This window comes from Mytilus galloprovincialis, chromosome 5 (assembly GCF_965363235.1).
Source record: "Mytilus galloprovincialis chromosome 5, xbMytGall1.hap1.1, whole genome shotgun sequence".
Classification (NCBI taxonomy): Eukaryota; Metazoa; Mollusca; class Bivalvia; order Mytilida; family Mytilidae; genus Mytilus; species Mytilus galloprovincialis.
The window spans coordinates 88,281,969-88,308,362 of NC_134842.1; the positions used below are offsets into that span (position 1 = coordinate 88,281,969).

Genomic DNA, 26,394 nt, shown 5'->3' on the forward strand with positions numbered 1-26,394 from the left:
TATGTCTCTGGTAAAAATTTCTATAATTTTGATATTATTTGTCCCAAGAAGTAAACTACACTGTAAACATCTTTTTGAGATAGAGGAGGTGCGATTTTTGTTAATTTAAATTTATTGTCTAAAAGAACCTTTTAGGCCTTCAACAATAAGCAAAGCCCATACCGCATATTCAGCTATAAAAGGCCCCAAAATGACAATGTAAAACAATTCAAACGAGAAAACTAACGGCCTATATATATGTACAAAAAATGAACGAAAAACAAATATGTAACACATAAATAAACGACAACCACTGAATTACAGGCTCCTGATTTAGGACATGATATACATGGTGAACAAAATAAATAAAATATCTTTAAACTATGTAAATAAACAGTTGAATCGCTTATAATGCTTCACACATTTAAATTATACTTTTATGCACAATTAATGGGATACAAAAAACATATTCAGATAAGCTATCATTATAGTTCCATATTTTGTAGACGATATGGTAACACATAATTATTATAAACACAGGCACTTGTTTCTATTCACATGTATTACATGTAACGTTACGTAGATCCTCTCTTTAGCGTTGACAAGCAAACCTTCGAAGACAATTACGATTTCTCCTGGTCCTACAATATTGACACAGCATGTCCACTGTAAAGGCTGTGGCTATTCTCGTAAATGTGGTCGTATCAAGAGAAGCTGAAAAAAGAATGAAAAACAAGGCTTTATGATTTTTATTGATTAGAAAACGGGATATACTTTTTACCAAAATTCGAACGAAGAGGATATAAGCAAATATAAAAAATCGAACGACCTCCAACAATGAAAAAAATATCGTATACCGTATAGTCGGCTATAAAACGCCCTGACATGAAAAATATGAAACAATTCAATTTGAGAACATTGATGGTATAACTTTAACAATTTACGTATAAACAAATATGAAAGACATCAACCAACAACAACCCGGATCCTGATTTAGGACATTATTATTTATTAAGCATGTTCCATGTCAGATTCTTTACCAGTATGTGCTAGTGTGTTATTTGTTAAATCGTGTACATTTTTAATATAAATCTTGCATCGTGAAAACATGACCATTCTAAAAAGAAAAGTGGAGTAATGCAGGAACATATACGAGATATACTGTTTTCAGAGTAATGCAACTCTTGATTTTCATTTCGTTCATTAAATTTCTAAAAGTTAATTTGTAATAAAACAAGAATGTTTCCATAGAACACGGATGCCCCATCCGCACTATCATTTACTTTGTTCAGTGGACCGTGAAAATGGGATAAAAACTCTAATTTGGCATTAAAATTAGAAAGATCAATTATAAGGAACATGTGTGTGTACTAAGTACTTCAACTTCATTAAAAACCACCTCGACCAAAAACTTTACCCTGAAGTTGGACAGACGCACGGACGAACAAACGGACGCATAGACCAGAAAACATTCCGCCCATAAATGCGGCATATAAAAACTGCAATTTGCGTTTTCAAAAATTCTACTATATTTCAGCATCACTAACACGTGACAGTTACAAAAAAATGTATTAAGATACTAAAACCGAGTACAAATGTTTGAACATGTATTAATTCCATTTGATTGTTCCATAAACAACTTGTTCGAGACATGCATACACTACGAATGCCTGGCGCCCCCTTCCACAATAATTAAAAGTATATACGAAAAAGGGGGGATGTTATACATAACGCATCGGTTTTTATATAAAATTACAATTTTAATTGAATAAATACGAATAATAGAGTATGAAAGCAGGGATAATCAAACTCATAGATCGAAAATAAACTGACAACGTCAGCTAAAAGAAAAAGACAAACAGACAAATAATAGTACACAAGACACAACATAATAAACAAAAAACTAAGCAACACAAACCCCGCCGTATGATGTAATATATTTCAAATTCACTTACAACGTAATATGCGCCGAGCTCGTCTAGAGGGTATTTCGCCTTTTGCGCCTCTAAAGGCAGGGAAAGAAATGTGAACTGTATTTCAAAGAAGAAAATGAAGTTGAATTCCTTTTGTTTAAAGTAAAAGTATCTTATTTTGCAAAGCGAAACATTAATGTTTTTCTAGTGAAATATAAATTTCAAGTTTGTCTTTTAATACACTACTGATACAAATAGAGAAGCGAAATAGAATTTTACAAGGCTGAGTCAATGAATGGCAATATATGTATTCTAAGTTAATGTATGATCAACTTCTGTAAGTGATTAGTAATCAACTTAAAGGATGTCCAATGCAGTTTATTAGATGAAAGCTTTTCTATGACGCATGGACGTTTTTTTTTTTTTGTCCTTTTCTCTTGATAACTTTAGTTCAAATGAACACCAATTTTACACGATATTAAAAATCGGCGAGAAATCCTTGAAAAATTCTTACTACTTATTATAATAAATAACCCTGTTTGGAAAATAAAGAAATCCTTACACTTTTGTCTCTTACTTTTTATTTTATAAAAACCTTCTTTCTCACTTCAACTGAATATTTTTGAAATCAAAATATTACGACGGGTGATGTATAAAACCGTCTGAAATACCGGGAGACTTCAATTGTGTTAGTGAAATTTAAGGAAGTTGACAAAACAATAATCAATCAATCTAAAACTAGAACCAAATAACAATAAATTTCCTGCGATTAGTACAATGATCTTATTGAGAGAAGAGTATCTCATTTGATGTATCATCCCATTGCGTTCCCAACTGAACACCTCCCTCTCCATGCGATCCCATTGCGTTCCAAACTGAACACCTCCCTCTCCCCGATGACATTCCGTTCCAAACTGAACATCACCCTCTCCCCGATCACATAGCGTTCCCAACAGAACACCTCCCTCTCCCCGATCACATAGCGTTCCCAACTGAATACATCTCTTATCCCGATCACATCGCGTTCCTCACTGAATACCTCCCTTTTCCCGATCACATTGCGTTCCCAACTGAATACCTCCCTTTTCCCGATCACATTGCAATCCCAACTGAACACCACCCTCTCCCCGATCACAGTGCGTTCCCAACTGAACACCTCCCTCTCTCCGATAACATTGCGTTCCAAACTGAACACCTCCCTCACCCCGACTACATTGCGTTCCCAATTGAACACCTCCCTCTCCCCGACTACATTACGTTCCCAACTGAACACCTGCCTTTCTCTGATCACATTGCGTTCCAAACTGAACACTTCCCTCTCTCCGTTCACATTGCGTTCCCAACTGAACACCCCCCCTCCCCGACCACAAACCCTTAAATTAGTTTGCCAAAAACATCACATTAATATGATAAATCTACGTACTAGTACTAGGTACTGAACAGAACACTGCCTGACATGTCTGCTGTTTTTTCTGGGCCCTGAACTTAGTACATGAACTGCATCTTCTACCACTCTTCAAATTCTTTCTGGTCTTGTCAGCTGTGAAAATTTGAAAGAAGCTAGCTAGATATGCAATTAAAGATTGATAGTACGTTTGGTAGGTCCGATTCAATACAGGCTATAGCAAAACAGTTCAGGATTGACTGTAATATTTGTTCTGTCTATGAAGAAATAAAATCAAGAATTTTATGTGGTGCACACTGAATTACCCGCGTAGATGGTTATAAAAAAGTGTGCACCACATTTTTTGTGTTATTTTGTATAGACAGAAAAAATATTACAGACCTTCTTTATAATTATATTCTAAAAAGGAGTAAATAATGATAAAATCGTAGATGACGTCGCGGTCACATGACAAAATTGTGTCTATCATGAAGTTGTGTTCCATCCAAAATTAAATTATTGTATCCAGCAACTGCAAATCATTCTAAGCAGTCGATTTTGGTCAATTGATTTGAATCTAAATGGTTACTTTGCAAAATGTGACCATTTATATCACATCTTAATACATTTTCCGTCCTGAACCAGAATACACGCGATTGTCCTTAGTCGTATTTGGCACAACTTTTTGAAATTTTGGGTCCTCAATGGTCTTCAACTTTATACTTGTTTAGCTTTTTAATCATTTTGATCTGAGCGTCACTGATGAGTCTTATAATGTTGACGAAACGCGCGTCTTGCATATCGAATTATAAGCCTGGTATCTTTGATAACTATTGAATATTCAAATAACGAGTCTTAAAGTTTCGTTGTTTTTTTTAAATACTGTACACGAATTCCATTCCCTTATCCATTTTAAAATTCGGAAACCTGTATATACTGGAGTTGATTTTATGCATACTATAGTATTCAAAAAGTAAATCACTAAATAGAATTAATTTTGAGTGAAATTTTCTTATACCGTACTTTCCTTTTTTATCCAGCAAAAGGTTATTATTATTGTAGGTTTTACGGCACTTACTGAAAAACATTTATTATCATATTTTTGTTTGTGGTTAATTCGCAATTATTGTTTATTCGGTGTCGAAATGCTACGAAAGCCTATTAGGGTCACGCAAACAAATATATTTATCTCGTAATTACGAGATAAATATCTGGTAATTACGAGAAAACTAAATGCAGATCCCATTCAAATAATTAATTTATATATTTTCTTCTAAAAACCTTACTGCTGCAAAATAACTTTAGACACAGCTGAAAGTTATCCCCTTCAAAGAATCGCCTACAATCCCGACATCTTCTATCAGTGCTGGTGTCTGTAAAATAATAATTAAACAACATAAACAACACTGCAAAAACGAATTAAAAAAATGATTTTGTTCTACTGAAAATAAAAATCAATCGAAATATAATTTCAAATTTATTTAAGGAATGATTCAGTGTAAAAAAAGGGGGGGGGGGGGTCGACGGAAAATCCTTGACACAATCTTACTACTTAACCTTGTTTATGAAATTAATTGATTAGAGAAAGAGAAGATAAAAATAAAATTTCCTTTTTAACAATGCATTTTATTATACAAAAACTTCTTATTGAATTCAAATATTTTTATGTATCCAATAATGATTTCTTGGATCCGCCTTTTTATTAAAAATATAAAATGTTTATTGAAAAAGAAAACACTATTTAATTTCAAATGCGTGTATGCATCCAGGATGCTAAAACGCGTCTAAATATACAATCGATAATTGTTTACTTGAATAGATTGTACTCAAGTTCCCTCGTTATCTATTTAATAGACAGCAGTATTTTATGCTCTGTGTAAACGTGTTGTACTGCACCTTTTTTCCAACTCAAAGATTTATCATGGTGATCATATACCTTTACTGCTTACTCCATTTTTGGTAATATCGTTTTGACGTGACTCGGTACTTATGCATCCCACCAATGTGTTGTTGTGCTGTTGTCACGTTTAATTTAAACCTGTTATATCTGTTTGTTTTGTTCACACTCTATCTATCTATGGTCAGATTAAGTTATATCTTTTTGCTAGAATGAGGTTGGACAAGCACGTTTTTATGCGTGTAAACGTGCATCATATATAAACCAACTATACACTATTGTAAATATTTAACAGAATCAATATTTTGGTAACACAAGGTTGGCTGCTGTTCTCCTGTGTTTGACATTTGTACCTGTCGTGTCTGTTGGTTTGTTCAAACATCGTTGGCAATGTAATGAATTTTTATCCGACTGTCATACAAGTGAGAGATTTAGCTAGCTATAAAACCAAGTTTATTCCGACATTTTCCACAAAAGTAAATGCATGCGCCAAGTCAGGATTATGCAGGGTTTCCATTTGTTTAATTGATATGTTTGGGCTTTTGAATTTGTCATTTGATAAAGGACTTCCCGATTTGAATTTTCCATGGAGTTCGGTATTTTTGATTAATTTTCTTTTTTCTCGTACACACATTACTATTTTGAAAACAATAAGGATACCTAAACTATTTAGACATCTGTGAAATGCTTTTTTAAAATGGACTGATACACGAGAGCTAAACACTCATTTGACTTACTCGGATGGCTTAAATGGTTGCATTGAGATTATCGACATATTTGCATTGAGATTATCGTCATTTAAACCAGACAGGAACGCATATTGTACATACACAGCTACTTTAGCATAGGTACTATTTTTGTACTATTTCTGTACTGAAAATCTGTAGTATTGGAAATTTACTTTTAATATTTAGTACATTTTCTCTACTTTAGAATTATTGTAATATTTAGGTACTTGTATTTTCCAGTACTTGATTTGTACTTAAAATATCGGTACAAAAAAAAATACAAAAATGATCACAGTATTCCATGTTTGAACATCATAACTTTAAGAGAATTGAAATAGACAAACTTTCAAAATGCTGAAAATGTAACTGTACAACCAAAAATCTGTTACACAGTAGTACTTAAATTTCAAGTCCAAATCAAGTACTGTAAAATACAGGTACCTAAATATTACAATAATTCTTAAGTAACAAAATAGTACTGAATATTAAAAGTAGATTTCCAGTACTACATATTTTCGGTACAGAAATAGTACCTAGTATGCAAAAGTAGCTGTGTACTACTCTTCCTATCTAACACAAATCGTCATTAGTGAATTACGACCAAAATTTGCCTTGTATGAAGATTGATCAAAAACCTTTTACATATGTCTTCCATTTGTTGCCGATCTAATGAAAACATCTCTGCCAGAGGCATTTGGAACACTTATTTGGTGGGGTTCGTGTTGTTTATTCTTTAGTTTTCTATGTTGTGTCGTGTGTACTATTGTTTTTCTGTTTGTCTTTTTTATTTTTAGCCATGGCGTTGTCAGTTTGTTTTAGATTTATGAGTTTGACTGTCCCTTTGGTATCTTTCGTCCCTCTTTTATTAGCTAATCAAAAAGATTTTCTCTATTTTCTTTTCTAAAGTTGTAAAAACTTGAATGCGAATTTGAAACTTCAGCGGAATGAAGAAAAAAAAGCCATACGATCACAAAGTTAAATCTATCAAAACTTAATTTCTCTGCAGCAATATAGAAGTAAACATTTGTTATGTGAGTGTTTCAAGGTTCACATAATTCGAAACTGAACTTGCACCTGGTCATCTTACCTTGGTTAACTCTATTTCTTTTTCTGTTCCCTTGTGAGATACATGTTGGAATAATAACCAATAAGCAAATGAGAACAAATATTTGCATCCTGCGTCCACAATAATTTTGTTGTTATAGTGTGTAAACTAAAAGTTGTTTTACACCAGTCTAAGACAGATAATATTGACTATGATAGAGTGTTAAGTGTGAAAAGAGTTCATGTTTTGTCAATATAATATAATAATGTATTATTCATTGTTTTGTAACTGTCAATCGTATAATAAAATATTTACATATGCATGTATTTGAACGTACAAATTGGTACAAAAATATATATTTTAAAAGAAAGACTGATTACTCCCAAAAATTAAATAAATCAGAGACGTTGTATTTCCGTCACAGCGACATGCAACCAATAGTTACCACATGAAAAGAGGATACGAACTAAAAGGTCAAATTAAAAGTGCGTAACATAACATTTTGAAAAGTTCACTCGTTTTGATATTAGTCAGGCTCTAACGTCAAACGGTCTCTTAAAAAAAAGCATTCGAAGAGAACATATTATATTGTTAGTTTTTGATTTTGATTATGAAAAACAAGTTTGACATAATAGATTTGTTTCAATTGATGAGGCGCAATGCATCATGATTGTTTTGAAATTCTTTGCTAAAAATAAAGATATTAGAATAATAAGAATGCATGGTAGTACTTAATGTGAACTGTCTCAACTTATAACTATGTATATGTATTGTCTGTTCTATAGTACATTTTCCAATTGTCAAACTTTTTTCCTATTTTAGTTTGACAGTTTTTAGTTTTTGTTCAAGAAACGTCCATAATTTATAAGGGTCTGAATTGGGGTCAGAATATACTGAGCACCCTGTAATAATTCTTCATTTTTTATATTTTGTCAATTTTTCTTTTCTTAACGTTCGATTGTAAAAGAAATCCTTATGAGATTCAATATTTTTTTATTTTCCAATCAGGGGCCCTCAAGGGACATATACACAAACTACAACAATTTTACACGACATAACAAGTTATTATTTTTTAAGTACTAAACATGAAGCTAACAATATATTGTATAATACTTTCATGGAGTAATATACATTTAATGCTAAGTTGGTTGGTTTTCTGAAATAGAATCACTTAATTTCAAAGTAATTTTTGTATCTTTCATAGTCATTAATCATATCAATTTTTTAAGACAGTACACGTTTGAAAAGATGAACATTTGGTTAAAATATTGAAGATAAACATTTCTTTGCTGATTAAACGAAGAGTATTAAGAACAATGTAAAAGAAATGAATATTCGTCCTCAGCATCACAAAAAAAAAAAAAAAAAAAAACACCTGTCACACATTCTTTCTTCATAAGGCATATTTGGATTAATATATATAGCCTAGTTTCAACTTTTAACTTGTGATTACTTATTCTGAACTTTGTATAGTTTTTTTCTTTTATCGAAGTCTTATGTACATTTTTTCCTATGCCAGTGATACTTTGTAACCGGATTTGTTATCACATAAGCAACACCACGGGTGCCACATGTGGAGCAGGATCTGCTTACCCTTCCGGAGCACCTGAGATCACCCTAGTTTTTTGGTGGAGTTCGTGTTGTTTATTCTTTAGTTTTCTATGTTGTGTCGTGTGTGCTGTTGTTTGTTTGTCTTTGTCATTTTTAGCCATGGCTTTGTCAGTTTGTTTTAGATTTGGTATCTTTCGTCCCTCCTTTGTACGTTATTTAATTATTGCCTGTATACCTGTTATACTTAATCTATTCGACCATCCCATCTTGATCAATCGGTTAGAATACTCTTATGACATAACTGACTCAGTGGTATCATGGGTCAGATCCTATCTTGATAGTCAAACTCAACATGTTGTAATTTTGGCACCTTGCTTTTATTGTATTTTAGCAAAACAGATCAGTGAAATATGTCGGCGACACAACCTCACCTATCATGGGTATGATGACACTCAAGTATACCTTGTTATCAAACCACTCGATAATTATAACAATATATCTACACATCTAGAGACTTGGTAAGTTGACATTAGTAAATAGATGTGCTTAAACATGCCGAAACTGAACCAAGACAAAACGGAACTGATATCATTTACATCTGTCATTTGATGTAACATTTGTTAGAATTACATCGTCGGTCAAAAACCATTCTGTTTATTTTGAAAGGACATTGGGCATAGCAAGCAAGTCAATGCCGTCACAAAGTCGTGCTACTTACAAATTCGAAAATTGGTCTAATTCGGCAATATATCGCCGAAAATGCCTATATGAAGTGGAAGACAGATTAAACATTAAAATAACAAAAACACCAAACTCCTAGAAAAATTCAAAACGAATAGTCTCTAATAAATCTATCGCAAAATCTGTCTCTCAAACACATCAAACAAATGGATAATTAAAACCGTCATATTTCTGACTTGGTAAAGACATTTTCATATGTAGAAAATGGTGGATTTAACCTGGTTTTATAGCTAGCTAACCCTTATTTTTTATGACATTCACATTAAATTCCATTATGTTGACAACGATTTGTGAACAAAACAAACAGACATAATAGGTAATATGCCAAAAATAGAGGTACAGCAGTCAACATTGGTTTTATTTTAATCATTGTAAAAACAAAAACAAAAAAATAGTGCAGCACAGAAACACAAAACTACAGTCACAGCACGGCAGCTGAAACGAATGAGAGTTATACAAAAATTCTCTATAGCACAACAACAAAATGACGGGATGTTTATGTACCGAGATACAATAAGCTTAAGTTACAACGGGTACAGAATGCAGGAGCTATACTCGTTACACGTACCAAGAATCACTTTCATATCAAACTAGTACTTTTGTCATTTCATTAAATGTCGGTGTAGTAACAAAAACAATACAGCCTCACGCCTGTCTATCTTGGGGAACTTATTAGCGCCTATCAAACATCAAGATCTCTTTGAAAGGAGAATGCAATGTGACTATAGCTAATACAACCACGTGTACGCACCAACATTTATGGAGAACACCGTTTCGACAAAGCTTCTGCGAGCCTCTGGAACAATATCAATAGACATTTAAGACATGAACACCTCATCAAACTCTCTGAAAAAAGACTCGCTGTTAGTGTTAACATTACATTTAACTTCTTATACTGACAGTAACTTTTATTTTTTTTTTATTTCTGTTGTAGTACATGCCTAATAAATGTTTTGTTTCCTTTTATATGTTTCAAATGTTATTAAAGGTACCAGAACTATAATTTAGTACGCCAGAATCGCGTTTCGTCTACACAACACTCATCAGTGACGCTCATATCAAAATATTTATAAAGCCAAACAAGTACGAAGTTGAAGAGCATTTGAGGATCCAAAATTCCAAAAAGTTGTACCAAATACGGCTTTAAATCACTCTTATTGTTTGAATAATTTTAATGTTCCATCGTAACTGCATTGATTCTTTTATGCTAAGCGCTTAGAAGTAACATTTTTACGTTGTGTTTCCGTTGTGTCGTTTGTTTTCTCCTATTTTTGAGTGTGAATTCACATTACTATAAGACGTGTCACGGTACTTTTCTATCCCAAATTCATGTATTTGGTTTTGATGTTATATTGGTTATTCTCATCGGATGTTGTTTAATGCTTAGTCCGTTGCTGTGTGTGTTACATTTTAATGTTGTGTCGTTTGTTACCCCGATTTTGTTTTTTGTCCATAGATTTATGAGTTTTGAACAGCGGTATACTACTGTTGCCTTTATTTAGAGTAATTTTAAGCAAAGGAAGCTATATTACAAATATTTGAGGTTTTATATCTGTTTTTTGTGTTGGCTTTTTTTTTAAATTAATGCATGTAGTATAATTGTAATCAAGATAGACTACTGCTTTGTTAGTGATATCAAACGTTTTATTCCTGGCAGATTCATCATTGGAACAATCATCTGTAAACATGTAACTATTACATGATGATAATGGATGGATGTTTAAGATCCGGCAAAGTAAATGGATTTAGGATTTTACTAGTACATGTAATACATAAAGAAAAGTCATGATATATACCATCGTAATTTTTTTTACGACAGACAAGTGTGCTGTAAACCAAATATTCATCGGTGACGCTCCAATAGCAAACGCATACAACAAAGTTGAACAGCATTGAGGACCAACATTTCTAAAAATTATGCAAAATAGAGCTACCTTAAGGTAATAAAAGTTATCAAAGGTACCAGGATTTTAATTTAGTACGCCAGACGCGTAATAAAATTTACGGTACTAATTTTCTTGCACCAGATGCGCATTTCGACAATACATGTCTCTTCAGTGATGCTTGTGGCCAAAATTTTTGAAAAACTAAAGCTTAATGTAATCTTTTACCGTGGTAAAAAATTCTCAGTGTTTCGAATAATTTAATGAGTTTTATCAGTTAATTACAATTATAAACATGTCAATTATATTACATTAAACAACATATACAAGTGTTCACAACTAGGCTGGTGATAACCGCGAGGAGGAAGTCACCATCAGAAGTGGCACCATCAGTTACCTATATATATCTGTGATATTATCCTCTGATAATTAAAATTCAAACCTTATTAATATGATGCAGAATAATAATTCATATACAAAAATTCAAACACATTACAATATACAAATATCTCGTCAGTGGTAAAAATAATATGAATCAAAATAGCAAATGTAATTATGCTCCTCGAAAAATTAGATACATAAACTCATCATGGATACCAGGACTAAATTTTGTATATACACCAGACGTGCGGTTCGTCTACAAAAGACCCATCAGTGACGCTCGAATCCAAAAAAGTTAAAACGGCCAAATAAAGTACGAAGTTGAAGAGCATTGAGGACCAAAATTCCTAAAAGTTTTGCAAAACACAGCTAAGGTAATCTATGCTTGAGGATCTATGCTTGAGGTAGAAAAGCCTTAGGCAGCAACCATTTGATTTTCTGGGGGAGGAGGGGGGCTATGGTTTTTTTTTGGAAAAAAAGTTTGTTTCCAGTTTTTGGAGAAAAAAATAATTTGTTTTTGATTCTGAGAAAAAAAAATTGTTTGTTTCACCCTCAGCTGCCACTATATGTAATGCTAAAATTGAAAGAAAAAAATTGTTTTCGACTTGTCGCGAAAAAAATAGATTGTTTTCGCCAGAGGCGAAAAAAAAAATTTGTCCAGAAAAAAAAACCATAGCCGCCCCCCCCCCCCCCCCCCCCCAGAAAATCAAATGATTGCTGCCTTAGTATTTCAAAAATTCTAAATTTTGTAAACAGGTAATTTATAAATATAACCATATCAATGCTAGTTCATGTCAGCACAAAAAAGTGCTGACTACTGGGCTGGTGATACCCTCGGGAAATAAATCTCCAGCACATACATTGATCTTGAAACGAACTACTAGACGGCTTGATATTACTGTGGATTGATGAAAATTTGTTGGATTCCAATTTTCGTGGATTCAGTAATACGCGTTGGATACCAAATTTCATGGATTCCATGGGTATTTGGGAACCACGAATATAATTGTTTAACGAATAACGTATTTTTCAAAAGAATGCAAAACCACGAATTTAAATATACACGAAAATGAAAGTTTTCCTAAATCTACATAAATTGGTACCCACGAAAATAAATGAAGCAACAGTATATCATGTTTGTATCAAAATACTTGTTAAAAGTAAAATAACAAAATTACCGAACTTCAAGGAAAATTCAATTCAGAAAGTCCCTTATGAAATGGCAAAATCGAATGTTCAAACTCATTAAACGAGTAGAAAACAACTGTCATATTCCTAACTTGGTACAGGAATTTCTGCATGCTCCTTATTTACTAGTAAATATTGGAATACGCCCGTTTTTACTTTTATAGCTAGGTAAACCTCTTGTAAAAAAAAAAAACAGAAAAAAAACATAACAGAAAACAGAACTCAAAACACAACATAAAACACTAGAGTCTGATCAAAACAAACCCCATCAAAACTAGGAGAAATAAATGTTCAAAAGAATTCAAACATTTTGTGCGTTCTAAAAAGTAAAATCACAAAAATACTGAACTTAGAGGAAAATCAATTCGGAAAGTCCATAATCACATGGCAAAATCAAATAACAAAACGCATCAAAAACGAATTGACAAGAACTGTCATATTCCTAAGTGTTTTCCCGAATTTACCATTATCAGGAACGCTCGAAACCAAAATGTCAAAGCGAGAATGTACACAATATACCTTATGATGTTAGTAGCTATATATATAATGATCATAGAAGGGCGAAAGATATCAGAGGGACATTCAAAGTTGTATGTCGAACGTCATGGCTGAAAGACCAATAGACAAACACACAAAATAGAAAGACTAAGATTCATAAACCCCACAAAAAAACCTGATGCTCATGTTATAAAAATCCCGGTTATCAGTCCAATTTGGTAGATTATATTTGGGAAAAGGATACAGGATTATAGTTACGACATTAGGAACATATATGTATTTGTAACCATCTGTGAAACGGATATCTCATAACGGCCAAACAACTTGCGATGGCGTCCGTAAAACTTTCAAAGGGATGACTTCAAAACGGTTATCGTATGAATAATACTGAAACATTTAAAAAAACCGCTAAATCGACCCAGTGTTTGTAAATGAAAAAGACATTTTTATTTTTTGGTTCGTCCGAAGAACTTTTCATGATGTGCTATCCTCATGAATCTCATAATCCAAACTGAAGAAGCAGATGATAATTAAAAAGCCGAACACATAATAGGCCATTGGCTTCATAGCTAAATATAATGCATGGGTTTTGGTCTTTGTTGACTACAATTCGATGACCTGTCGTGTATGTCTTCTCGAGATTCTTGGAACCTATAGGAGGATATTTATCCGATTAGCCACACAGCTTCCCCGATCCACCTTTACATATCATTATCACGACGGCACACTACGTACAAATAATAACAAAGTCGCAAAATTTTGATAAATTGTATCTACGATTAACGAACTATTTACAAAATATTTTAAGATAAGCCAGTATATCGTCTACATCTGACAACCATACTGTACAAGACAGCTATAGTTGTTTCTAGCCTTGCAGTACGCACATAGCATATCCACTGTAAAGGCAAGTGCTCTTCCGGCAAAGGTGGAAGGATCAACTGTCGCTAAAACAGAAACAAAGCCAATGCTTTATATAGTGATCTAAAGTTACATTAGGTCACTTTCAACACATAATATCTTTATGCTGTGTTGGTGTTTTTGTGAAGATTCAAGTCACCATATTTGTTTCTTATTTACCTTTAAATGTTTGTAAATCAGTTTTCATATTAAAAAGGTGCGAGTTGTACAGTGACCATGTTTAATACAAATTAAAAATGTTATAAAAAGTTTGAAAGAACCAGAGAACATAATATTTCAGTGTTGAATGTTTTTAAGTCAGAACGAAAGAAAAGTTAAATCAACAGTTCAGATAAATATATTACTAAAGAAGTAAACGTATTGCAAAAATAGACTTATCTGAAATGAGAAGCTGTTATTTTTTATTTTTTTTAATTTTTTTTTTATAAATAAGCATTATGCAAAACGGTTAGGTATAATCCGAGACTTTTATAGTTCAGTGTTCATTGTTTCATCCAAAGTACCAATATCAAATCAATTTCTATAATCCAGTATAAAGTGATGTTAAATAGAAATTCAGTGTCAAAAGCTGTAATACAAGATAAGCATGAAAAAACTAATTTAAGGCTTGAATTTAATTTTTCACACTGCAGTAAAAAGAAAATCTAAATAAAACAAACAAGCATTTTTTTTTTTTATCAATTTCTTATGACAATAACCTTTTTGACTAAAGGTACGTGACTAATATTAAAGGTGAATGTTTTCATCTCTCTATATTTTCATGATTAATATTCGTGAAAACAAAAATTTCCGGGACTGACATTATTAATTACACTGTTTTTTTTTATATTCTCAGTTAATGAACTATCACATCACTAGATAACTAAGTCTCTTACTCTCTCAGGTAAAATTGACCTTTGATAAATTGGACTATATAGTTTCACAGTGTAGATACTATTCTGTACGCTATCCGGAAGTCGCGATTTTCGAAGCGAGAACTTTTTGGATCACATTTTAAATTTGATGAGTATACTGAATTTAACGTTAAGTTGATCATCTGTACATTGCTTAATGATTAATTCAGCCGACATCGATATTCTCAAATGGTTTAGAATTAAATTCCGCACATTCAATATTCGTATCTTTGCCTTAATCAAGAGATTTTCAAGTGCATCACTAAGAAAAATCAGTCGGCGAACATAAAAACAATCTTTTTACCCTCTTAGTGTACAAATTAACGTAAAAACCAGACTTAATTAACTAACTGAAGTATATTTCAAGTGGTGGTAAAAGTTTCAACCAGATCTTTGAAGCCAGAAATAAGAAAATTACACTTGTTTGAATTTCTCACTGTACGATCAGTCTCGCTTGTTTATTTTAAAACTGTATGATCAGTCTTTATGTCACTGTATTCTAGTGGTGATTTCAAAGTTATTTACGATACATTAGAAGGTGGCATTTTTCTAAATAACACAAATATATTTCAATACATTCACATCCTGAAAACTTATGAAACATGTTTTAGCTTAATAGGGTGTACTCGACTTACTACATTACGTATAAGGATGTTTAAATGTTGCTAAAATAAGAGGAAGGTTTGATGTATACTAGTATATAAGTTTCAGAAATGTCCTCCGTTATACTTAAAATTGTACAAACACACAGATTTAGTTGTTATATAAAAATGCATGTATTTACACACATTCGAGGCCGTACTGTAGCCTATAATTGATCACAGTTCCTTCACTTTGTTTAAGATGTAGAGCTGTCTCTCTGACACTCAATTGTACACCACTTTGTCAAGCGGGGGTTATAGTGATAAAGAAGTCCGTCTTTCCGTTCGTTCGTTGGACCGGTACAATATGTTTCGCCGGTTTTGTAAGCGCATCTCCTCATAAACCACTTAATATACATTGGGGGTTCCGGCCATTTTTAAATGAAGAGGGGGTCCAATCCAGGAGGAAAGGGGATTCCAAATATATGTTCCCATACAAATGCATTGATAGTTAAACTAGAGGCTCTAAAGAGCCTGTGTCGCTCACCTTGGTCTATGTGAATATTAAACAAATGAAGTAGATGGATTCATGACAAAATTGTGTTTTGGTGATGGTGATGTGTTTGTACATCTTACTTTACTGAACATTCTTGCTGCTTACAATTATCTCTATCTATAATGAACTTGGCCCAGTAGTTTCAGTGGAAAATGTTAGTTAAAATTTACAAATTTTATGAAAATTGTTAAAAATTGACTATAAAGGACAATAACTCCTTAGGGGTCCATTGACCATTTCCGTCATGTTGACTTATTTGTAAATATTACTTTGCTTAACATTATTGATGTTTACAGGTTATCTCTATCTGTAATAATATTCAAGATAATAACAAAATTTCCTTAAAATTACCAATTCAGGGAGAGCAACCCAACAACGGGTAGTCAGATTCATCTGAAAATTTCAGGGCAGATAGATCTTGACCTGAAAATCAATTGTACCCCATGTCAGATTTGCTCTAAAGGCTGCGGTTTCAGAGTTATAAGCCAAAATCTATATTTTACCCCTATGTTCTATTTTTAGCCATGGCGGCCATCTTGGTTGGTTGGCCGGGTCACCGGACACAATTTTTAAACTAGATACCCCAATAATGATTGTGGCCAAGTTTGGTTTAATTCGACCCAGTAGTTTCAGAGGAGAAGATTTTTGTAAAAGATAACTAAGATTTACGAAAAATGGTTAAAAATTGACTATAAAGGGCAATAACTCCTAAAGGGATCAACAGACCATTTTGGTCTTGTTGACTTATTTGTAGATCTTACTTTGCTGAACATTTTTGCTGTTTACAGTTTATCTCTATCTATAATAATATTCAAGATAATAATCAAAAACAGCAAAATTTCCTCAAAATTACCAATTCAGGGGCAGCAAACCTATCAACGGGTTGTCCAATTCATCTCAAAATTTCAGGGCAGATAGATCTTGACCTGATAAACAATTTTACTCGATGTCAGATTTGCTCTAAATGCTTTGGTTTTTGAGTAATAAGCCAAAAACTGCATTTTACCCCTATGTTCTATTTTTAGCCATGGCGACCATCTTGGTTGGTTGGCCGAGTCACCGGACACAATTTTTAAACTAATTACCCCAATGATAATTGTGGCTAAGTTTGGTTTAATTTGGCCTAGTAGTTTCAGAGGAGAAGATTTTTGTAAAAGATGACTAAGATTTACGAAAAATGGTTAAAAATTGACTATAAAGGGCAATAACTCCTAAAGGGGTCAACAGACCATTTTAGTCCTGTTGACTTATTTGTAGATCTTACTTTACTGAACATTTTTGCTGTTTCAGTTTATCTCTATCTATGATAATATTCAAGATAATAACCAAAAACAGCAAATTACCAATTCAGGGGCAGCAACCTATCAACGGGTTGTCCGATTCATCTCAAAATTTTAGAGCAGATAGATCTTGACCTGATTAACAATTTTACCCCCATGTAAGATTTGCTCTAAATGCTTTGGTTTTTGAGTTATAAGCCAAAAACTGCATTTTACCCATATGTTCTAATTTTTAGCCATGGCGGCCATCTTGGTTGGTTGGCCGGGTCACCGGACACAATTTTTAAACTAAATACTCTAATAATGATTTTGGCCATGTTTGGTTAAATTTGGCACAGCAGTTTCAGAGGAAAAGATTTTTGTAAAAGTTAACGACGACGGACGACGACGGACGACGGACGACGACGGACGCCGGACGCCAAGTGATTAGAAAAGCTCACTTGGCCCTTTGGACCAGGAGAGCTCAAAAGGGTTTCAAACTGCCGGATCCCCTTTTTTTGAATCCGTCACTGATATGACTATTAATTAATCTTATTCGGATTCCTTATCATAAATGATAATGACTGTATTGTGCACCGTCTATTTCGAATTTTAGTAAAAAAATCTTTTATGGGGTTACTTTATATAAGATACGGACTTGAACATTACCTTATATGGGGGCACCCATCAGGTATTTCCAACACCTCCTAAACCAATCATTAAAGTTTTCTGAAATTGCTCCATTTTTACTCGATTAATGCATTATGGACCTTCTATTTCTGTAAACTTACCAAAATTAAATCACATGAATTACCCCCCTACGCAAAGCTGTCTTTATCCATTTTCAATTGGTCAACGGCGGACGGTGTAAATAATCTTTAAACATGTAATAGCTAAACAGATAACTGTAACGATACACTATTACAAAGTCCACAAGCGAATCATGTATTACTTTTAAGGCATTTGATTTTAAATAAGACTGATGGAACAAAAATACAATTATTTTGCCGTCTAAAAAATTCATCAGAAATATATTTGTATTGTCTGATGAAAGTAATTACACGTTATAGTTCCCTGAATAGTTCATAATATCACATATACACGTATATACCTTCAAATTGTTGTTGTTTTTTCTTCAAAATCACGACTGGTCATACAGTCAAAAAATCTAAAATTGATTCTAGAATACAGTCAGTTCTAGACTGATCGTACAGTAATTTATTTTGGGATCCTCAGGGAAAACATATTTTTTTATGGGAAATACGAATATTCTACTTAAATCCGAAAAGAATATTGAAACAGCATATAATTAACTGTAAACTGATGCAAATATTTGCAATAAAAGATTATTTGCTTTGTACTACGAGAGCAAAATTGTCCATCGATTTCACTTTTTTCTACTAAGTTGATGTGATGCACACGTATATTTTATATTCTAATGCATGTTTTTGTTACAGTTACTCATATTTATTATGCTATATATACCTTGAAGATGTTCAAAGCACTTTGTAGATATAGGAGTAAACAAATGATGAGAAAAGTTACCGTAGGCAAAACCGTCCTGTTAGCCAGTTGGAAATCATCGCTTCGAAAATCGCGACTTCCGGATAGCGTACAGAATAGTATCTACACTGTGAGTTTGCGTTCATTATAGTCATATATACTTCTTTACTATTTGAAGTACGCATGCACTCTTGTCTTTTTATGTTTGGGATTGAGCGTTCCTGATAAAGTAAAAAGTATATTTCTTCATTAATATTATACGTTATTTTTTAAACACTAGTTCAGTACACCAGTAGTTTATACCAATATTAAAAATCAGATTTTTCTTATGAAAATTGCAAAAGTGCATCTCTATAAACCACCATCGCAATCAAAACTGCAAATACAAAATATATGCCACTTATATCATATAAAGAGAAATTAATTGTACATACAAGATCCTGCACAGAATACTTCTTTACACCTCTGTTGTTTCTTCTGGAATTTAAACTCTTTAGCACATGACTTGCATCTTTTAGGTGTTTGCAAGTTTCTTCTGGACTTGTCCTCTGTTAAAACAAGAAAGATTCTTTGAATTATAGAAATATTTTTGAAGACCCATTGGTGGACTGCGGCTGTTTTCTGCTCTTTGGTAGGGTTGAAGTCTGTTTGACATATTCCCCATTTCAATTAAATTTATCATCTAATCTGCTATAACTGGTATCAATTAAAGCACACAAGCGTATTGTGCAACTATGTATCATTTTACATTCGATGACAGTTACATAGTAAGTTATCGAAATCAACGTCATTCTGAAATGAGAGTCCATGATATCACGTTTCTATTTGATGGTTCATAGCAATGTCATTAATTTTAACATATCAAATTCCTCATACATGAAAGCCAATTGGCCAACATGCAATGCCATCCTATCAAGCTTATACATAACCTGTCCTCTATCGAAATACCAAGCAAATTTAAGTAGAATACTTTCTCGTGCTAATGACATAATAATCTTTTATATTGTAGTCAATTTGTGGTAAAGTTCACTTAAAATACAACTTTCTTTTCTGTACGAGTCGCCCCGAGTTACACGTTTAGAAAGTCCTATTTACCTCCTTTCTGTAAATTGAAATTTAAATTTTACGTTTTGCGCATGCCAAAATCTTAATAACACACAATTCTATATCGATTTCTTTAAAACTTACTGCTACAATACAACTCGGTACACAGCTCCCTCAACTCTGTTGTTTTGAAATCCCGTTTACAAGTTCGACACTTCTCAATATCTGTAATAACTGAAATTCATAAAGATATCAACACAATTGAACTATAGAACAAACAAAAAAATAAATGAAAAAGTCCAAAATATTAAACAAAATTTTTTAAAATACAACAAAGATAGAATCCTTCCCCTAACGGAATGATAAAGCATAAAAACCTTTGGGTAGTCCCTACTTTCAATCTTGTTGTCTAAACGTCAATTGCATTGGAAAGATCAAGTAAAATGATAAAATTTGATGTGATTGTAATAAAACATGAAAATATGAATTTTCGATCATTCATAAAAAAAATTAAAAACTACAAAAATACTGAACTCCTAGGAAAATTCAAAGAGAAAGTCCCTAATCAAAGGGCAAAATCGAAAGCTCAAACACATCAAACGACTGGATAGCAACTGTCATATTCTTGACTTGGTACATGAATTTTCTTGTGTAGAGAATGGTGAATTAACACTGATTTTATAGCTAAAAATCTGAAAATATGCCATAAAGTATGATATAATAAAATTTCAAGATTTTAGAATAACATCATTTTTTTTTTTTGGTTCTATCAAAACCACTAAAATAAAAACTAAACAATTCAAGAAGGAATCTCGTATATATGTCTAATATATCACTATTTTATATTGTAAAACTATTTTTTTGATGTTGCAATATCATTCTTACTCGCCATCACACTAACATCTTTGGTTCATAGTTCAATTAAACAGCATTAAAAACATCAATTTCAGTTATGAATGATATCGTGAATCAGCATAAACTTTAGTGCCCTTTGTCACTGATAACTCTTTTCTATATAGCGTACACAATTTTAATCATGTAATCCATAATGAGTTTATGTGCATGGTAATTTATCGACATTCATTCGAACTATATTTCTTTTTTTAATAGTGTGAAAGGTACTCGACAAACTATTCTTGGACGGCCTATGCAACTAGCAATTCCAACACCAAGTAAACCCTCTAAAGTGTTGAATCTACTTTTGAAACGCATCCATTTCTGAATATATTTTATTCTGCTTTATAATCTAAACTCTTAAACCACTTCTTGCATTTTAAGCCAACTTGGTGTAAATGACATATCGTTAAAAGTCTTAAAGAAAAAAATACTTGTTAAATACTGGTCATAAACATCTCCCAATATCGACAATTTTAAATTCTCATTTGTCAATTTAGAAACCTTTCAAAAGTGAGGTAGATTCACAACTCTTTGATATAAAATTCTGATCGGTTGAAAACATGTCCAACAGTGGAAAGTTTAAATTCTCATTGGTCAATTTAAAACAACTTTCTCATATCAAACTACATAGAGTAAGCTTCAAAACTCTTTGTGTTTTAAATATGATCCGTTGAAAACATGTTCAGAAGAGACTGTTTAAAGTCTCATTAGTCAATTTATAGAAACATTGTTAACTACTATGGGCGAGTTGCAAAACTCTATGGGGTTGATAAAAACAAATTCATTCAAATTTCAAATTAAAAGACACCTCTCTTTTTTTCGTGAGCAGCTAAATAAAGGCAACAGTACTATACCGCTGTTCAAAACTCTTAAATCTATGGACAAAAAACAAAATATGGGTAACAAACTAAAACTGAGGGAAACGCATTAAATATTAGAGGAGAACAACGACACAACATTAAAATGTAACACACACAGCAACGGACTAAGCATTAGACAACATCCGATGAGAATAACCAATATAACATCAAAACCAAATACATGAATTTGGGATAGAAAAGTACCGTGACACGTCTTATAGTAATGTGAATTCACACTCAAAAATAGGAGAAAACAAACGACACAACGAAAAGGTCAGATTCATAGAACTTCTAGTTGTCTTACCTTTATTAGCCAAAACATTTTTTCCTCTTTTGTTTTTCTGTGCTATGCTCAGGGAAATTATAACCAGGAAACAAATTAAGACAAATTTATGCATCTTTTCTCTACAATAATTTTGTTTGCTATGATGAACAAATTTGTTTACAGTTTTATAAGAAGATGTTTGATGTCAGTTTAAGACGGAAAAAAACTGGCTATGACAGATAGTTTATTACAAGAAATATATCGTATGTTGTCATTGAATATAAAGTAAAGTGTTTTTTAAATGTCAAATGCAAAATGAAAAGTATACATAATTATATATTATGAACGAGCTGATACAAAACGAAAAATTAAAAAAAAGATGATTACATATAAAAGAGACAAATATTAACGAGGCGTCATGTATTGTCTCTGCGACAAGAACCAAACCTGCCGCACGTAAAAAGGAAATTAAAAAGGTTAAAATAATAAAAATGCGTAAAAATGTATTTTTCAAAGGTCACTTGTAATGATGTCATGCACGCTGTGATACAAATATTTCTTTTAGTAAAAAAAAATGTAAATGTAGTGACAGCACAATTAATTCTCTTTATGGTTTAATTAATTTTCAAACCTTTAAGGAATATACTGATGGTATTGCTGCTGTTTATTTCTTATTTTTTTTATTTTTTTGCTTTGTTTTGTTTTGATGATACGTAATTGTTCACTAGTCCAGTAGTTAGCCCTTCAGTGTTGACCTGAACTATCATTTGATATTGTAATATTAATAAATTAACTGTTTACAAAACTTTGAATTGTTTGAATTACTTAGAATGTTCTGAATTTTTGGTTCTCAATGCTTTTCAACTTCTTCCTGTATTTGGCCTTCAAACTGCTCTCATACGAGCATCACTTATAAGGCTTGTGTATGCAAAACGCGCGTCTGGTGTACAAAATTATAAGCCTATGATCTTTGATTAATATAAATTTTGAGTAAAAGAAATAGGTATTTAGTAGAATCAAGAATCTTGCTGCTACAAATTGGAAATTCAACCTGAAGTTGATATTGGAATTCAAATTTTTAAGGCTATTTTACCTAAGGAACAGATTACTTAAGCCGTATTTGGCAAACTTTTGGGAATATATGGTTCTCAATGCTCTTCAACTTAGTACTTTATTTTGTCTTTTTAATATTGTTTTATTAGAGCGTCGCTTATGAGTCTTTTGTAGACGTTAATACAAAATTTCAATCCTGATATCGATGACGAGTTCAATTTCTGAGTATAAATCATAATTCTGATGACTTTCAGTAAAAACTTTAATTGAGATTTCTAATATTGATAACAGCATTGGGATATCCAGATTTGTACTAGGAGGATCATTGATTTAACTCAGATCAACTGGATTACTTAAAAGACATTGCAGTATTATTGAAATAAAACTATAAAAGAAAAAGTACGACCATTTATTTCAAAGCAGTGACCTTTCTCTAAAGGCCTTCAATATTTACCAAATTTCGTAGTATTCTATGCTTATTTAAAAAAATAGTTTTTCTTTACTTCTAAAAAAAACAGCTTAAAAACGGTAAGATATAATTCAACCGTGTTTTTTTTTGGTAGAAAAAATAGGTTTCTTCGTTTATGATGCTTTATATAATTATGTATGTGTAAGTTCATTACATGTTAAAGTCCTCATGTTGTACTTGATCTTATTCTAGTATTTCGGAATATAAGATATGATTATGATAATTTTTAATTCAGCTTTTTGTGCAAACTATAAAAAGTAAGGGTTTTTCAGGATCAGTACTACAGTACTCTAATGTCGGTCTCGCCTTTCCAAGCATTTGGGGAAAAAAAACTTGAAACACGTAGATGACTATCGGTTTACTTGTCATATTTTGGCCCACGACTGGACATTTAAAATATATTCTGCAAGGGGTGTTTGTTCTGTGAATCCGAGGGGAACACATCAACTTTTAGAGGGAAACAACGGAACAACAGAAATTAATATACATAGAACCGAGGGGAACACATCAACTTTTAGAGGGAAACAACGGAACAACAGAAATTAATATACATAGAACCGAGGGGAACACATCAACTTTCAGAGGGAAAAAAAAGGAACAACAGAAATTAATATACATAGAACCGAGGGGAACACATCAACTTTTAGAGGGAAACAACGGAACAACAGAAATTAATATACATAGAACCGAGGGGAACACATCAACTTTTAGAGGGAAACAACGGAACAACAGAAATTAATATACATAGAACCGAGGGGAACACATCAACTTTTAGAGGGAAACAACGGAACAACAGAAATAAATATACATAGAACCGAGGGGAACACATCAACTTTTAGAGGGAAACAACGGAACAACAGAAATTAATATACATAGAAACGAGGGGAACACATCAACTTTTAGAGGGAAACAACGGAACAACAGAAATAAATATACATAGAACCGAGGGGAACACATCAACTTTTAGAGGGAAACAACGGAACAACAGAAATAAATATACATAGAAACGAGGGTAACACATCAACTTTTAGAGGGAAACAACGGAACAACAGAAATAAATATACATAGAACCGAGGGGAACACATCAACTTTTAGAGGGAAACAACGGAACAACAGAAATAAATATACATAGAAACGAACTATTTGATAACAACTGAATTGGTACAGGACATTTCAAGACATTATGTCGAATGAAAGCACGGTCGATATCACTCAAAAGCTGTAAGCTCTTTTGTTAATACCATGACTTAAGGTCGATAATACGTCTGTTTTTAAAAATGTGATGATCGAGGATTCATTAAGTATGTTTTTCCATAGTAATGTAGTTTCTTTTCCATAGAGCTAGTAAGTAAGTGACTATTCCACACGTTTGGAATAAAATTGAGAAAGGAAATGGGGGATGTGTCAAAGCGACAACAACCCGACCATAGAGCAGACAACAGCCGAAGGCCACCAGTGGGTGCATGTTTCTCTAAAAACATTTTGATTTACTGATTTGGATTTAAAAGGCAGACAATTTAGATCTCAAAACACTAGTTTTATTAGTGTTCGTGTCAAGTCCATATTCTTGTGTCATTTTCATGCCAAGAATTTCGTTGGTCATATCTTAATTTGTTTCCTTTAAACCCTCGCCTGTAATTTAGTGGTTGACGTCTGCTGTGTAACATATTTGTGTTTCATTCATAATTTTGTACACCAATTAGCCTATCAGTTAACTCGTTTGAATTGTATTACATTTGTTTTTTTGGGACCTTTTATGATAGCTGACTATGCTGTATGAGTTTGCTCATTGTTGAAGACCATACGAAGACCTATAGTTGTTAATTTCTGTGTAATATTGTCGTCGGCTAAGATTTGTGTCATTGTCAGTGATACCTCATATTCGTATGTGTTATGTATACCCATAAAATGTTGAACACTATGTGATGCCCTCTAAATGCATTTGGGTTACTTTTATCAGTAGTCTCATTGACGTATACATGGTTTGTCAAGATTTCCTTTTATACCTGTTGATAGTATTGCTCTGCTTATTTCCGTTTTTTGGATGGTTGAGATTCCCCTTTTTTTAAAACATTACTTCGTAATCTTTTCTTCTATACAATAACATAACAATGTTTTTTTTTTATAAATCCGAGGAAAGAAACTTTTTCCAATCAAATATGAGCATGAAACGGAAGTTAGTGTACTCTTCTACATTATCATCTGCGGAAATTGTACTAGATATCTCTGAAACAGGCCGACCATTGCAGACTTGCCCGGAGCAGGGAAACAATTCTTCAATTTTAACGTTGTACCCATCGTTTAGAATATCTTTATACAGACAACCAGCAAGTGTAACTGCATCAGCGTAGGTTGGACAGTTAATTTCAATGTTGCCTTGTCTTAAAACTTTCCTGCTTTTCTGATAAAGATCTTGATTTATCTTCAAACCGTCATCAATAATAAAGTCAAGAATCACATGTGGGTGAAACTTCCAAGATGGCGGTACTTCGGAGTGGGCATCAACTGTCTCGCCCAGTTTAATGATTTTTTCTTTCATTTCGGAATAATATGGAACTGAATTGCGAACATCTTCCCAGTCGTGGTCAAGAGATCTAATGTGGTCAACAAGTGAGTTTATGCCTAAATATGTAGCGTCTTCCAAAACTTCCTGCGCTATATTACGCGGAGGAAGATGCTGTTCATTGCGAAGGTAATTAAGAATGTGCTTAAATCTACTTCCGTCCATATCCAAAAAGAAATTTTCATCTTTGTCTTTATCTAGTGTGTATCTTTCACTGAACATGGCCGCCAACATCGAGTCTTCATATTTTCGCAAAGTCGATAGCCTCGTTGTGAAGAAACATCCTCCTACATTGAGATTAATAACTGATGGTAATCCATTCTACAAGTTATAAACAGATTG

The 26,394-nt window shown here is 32.7% G+C and overlaps 1 protein-coding gene and 1 long non-coding RNA gene across 2 annotated transcripts; both read right to left on the reverse strand.

The window, feature by feature from the left end:
* Positions 1-385: 385 nt before the first annotated feature.
* Positions 386-7,215, reverse strand: LOC143076643 (uncharacterized). Its single transcript, XR_012978732.1, has 4 exons — positions 6,989-7,215; positions 4,563-4,649; positions 3,322-3,432; positions 386-693 (listed from the first exon to the last, which is right to left on the reverse strand). It is a non-coding gene; the product is annotated as an uncharacterized LOC143076643 (long non-coding RNA).
* A 6,725-nt stretch (positions 7,216-13,940) lies between these two features.
* Positions 13,941-22,140, reverse strand: LOC143074821 (uncharacterized). The gene is made up of 4 exons (XM_076250075.1): positions 22,007-22,140; positions 20,090-20,179; positions 19,336-19,449; positions 13,941-14,135 (listed from the first exon to the last, which is right to left on the reverse strand). The coding sequence occupies exons 1-4, from the start codon at positions 22,098-22,100 to the stop codon at positions 14,014-14,016; spliced, it is 420 nt and encodes a 139-aa protein (XP_076106190.1). The 5' UTR covers positions 22,101-22,140; the 3' UTR covers positions 13,941-14,013.
* Between the last annotated feature and the right edge of the window lie 4,254 nt (positions 22,141-26,394).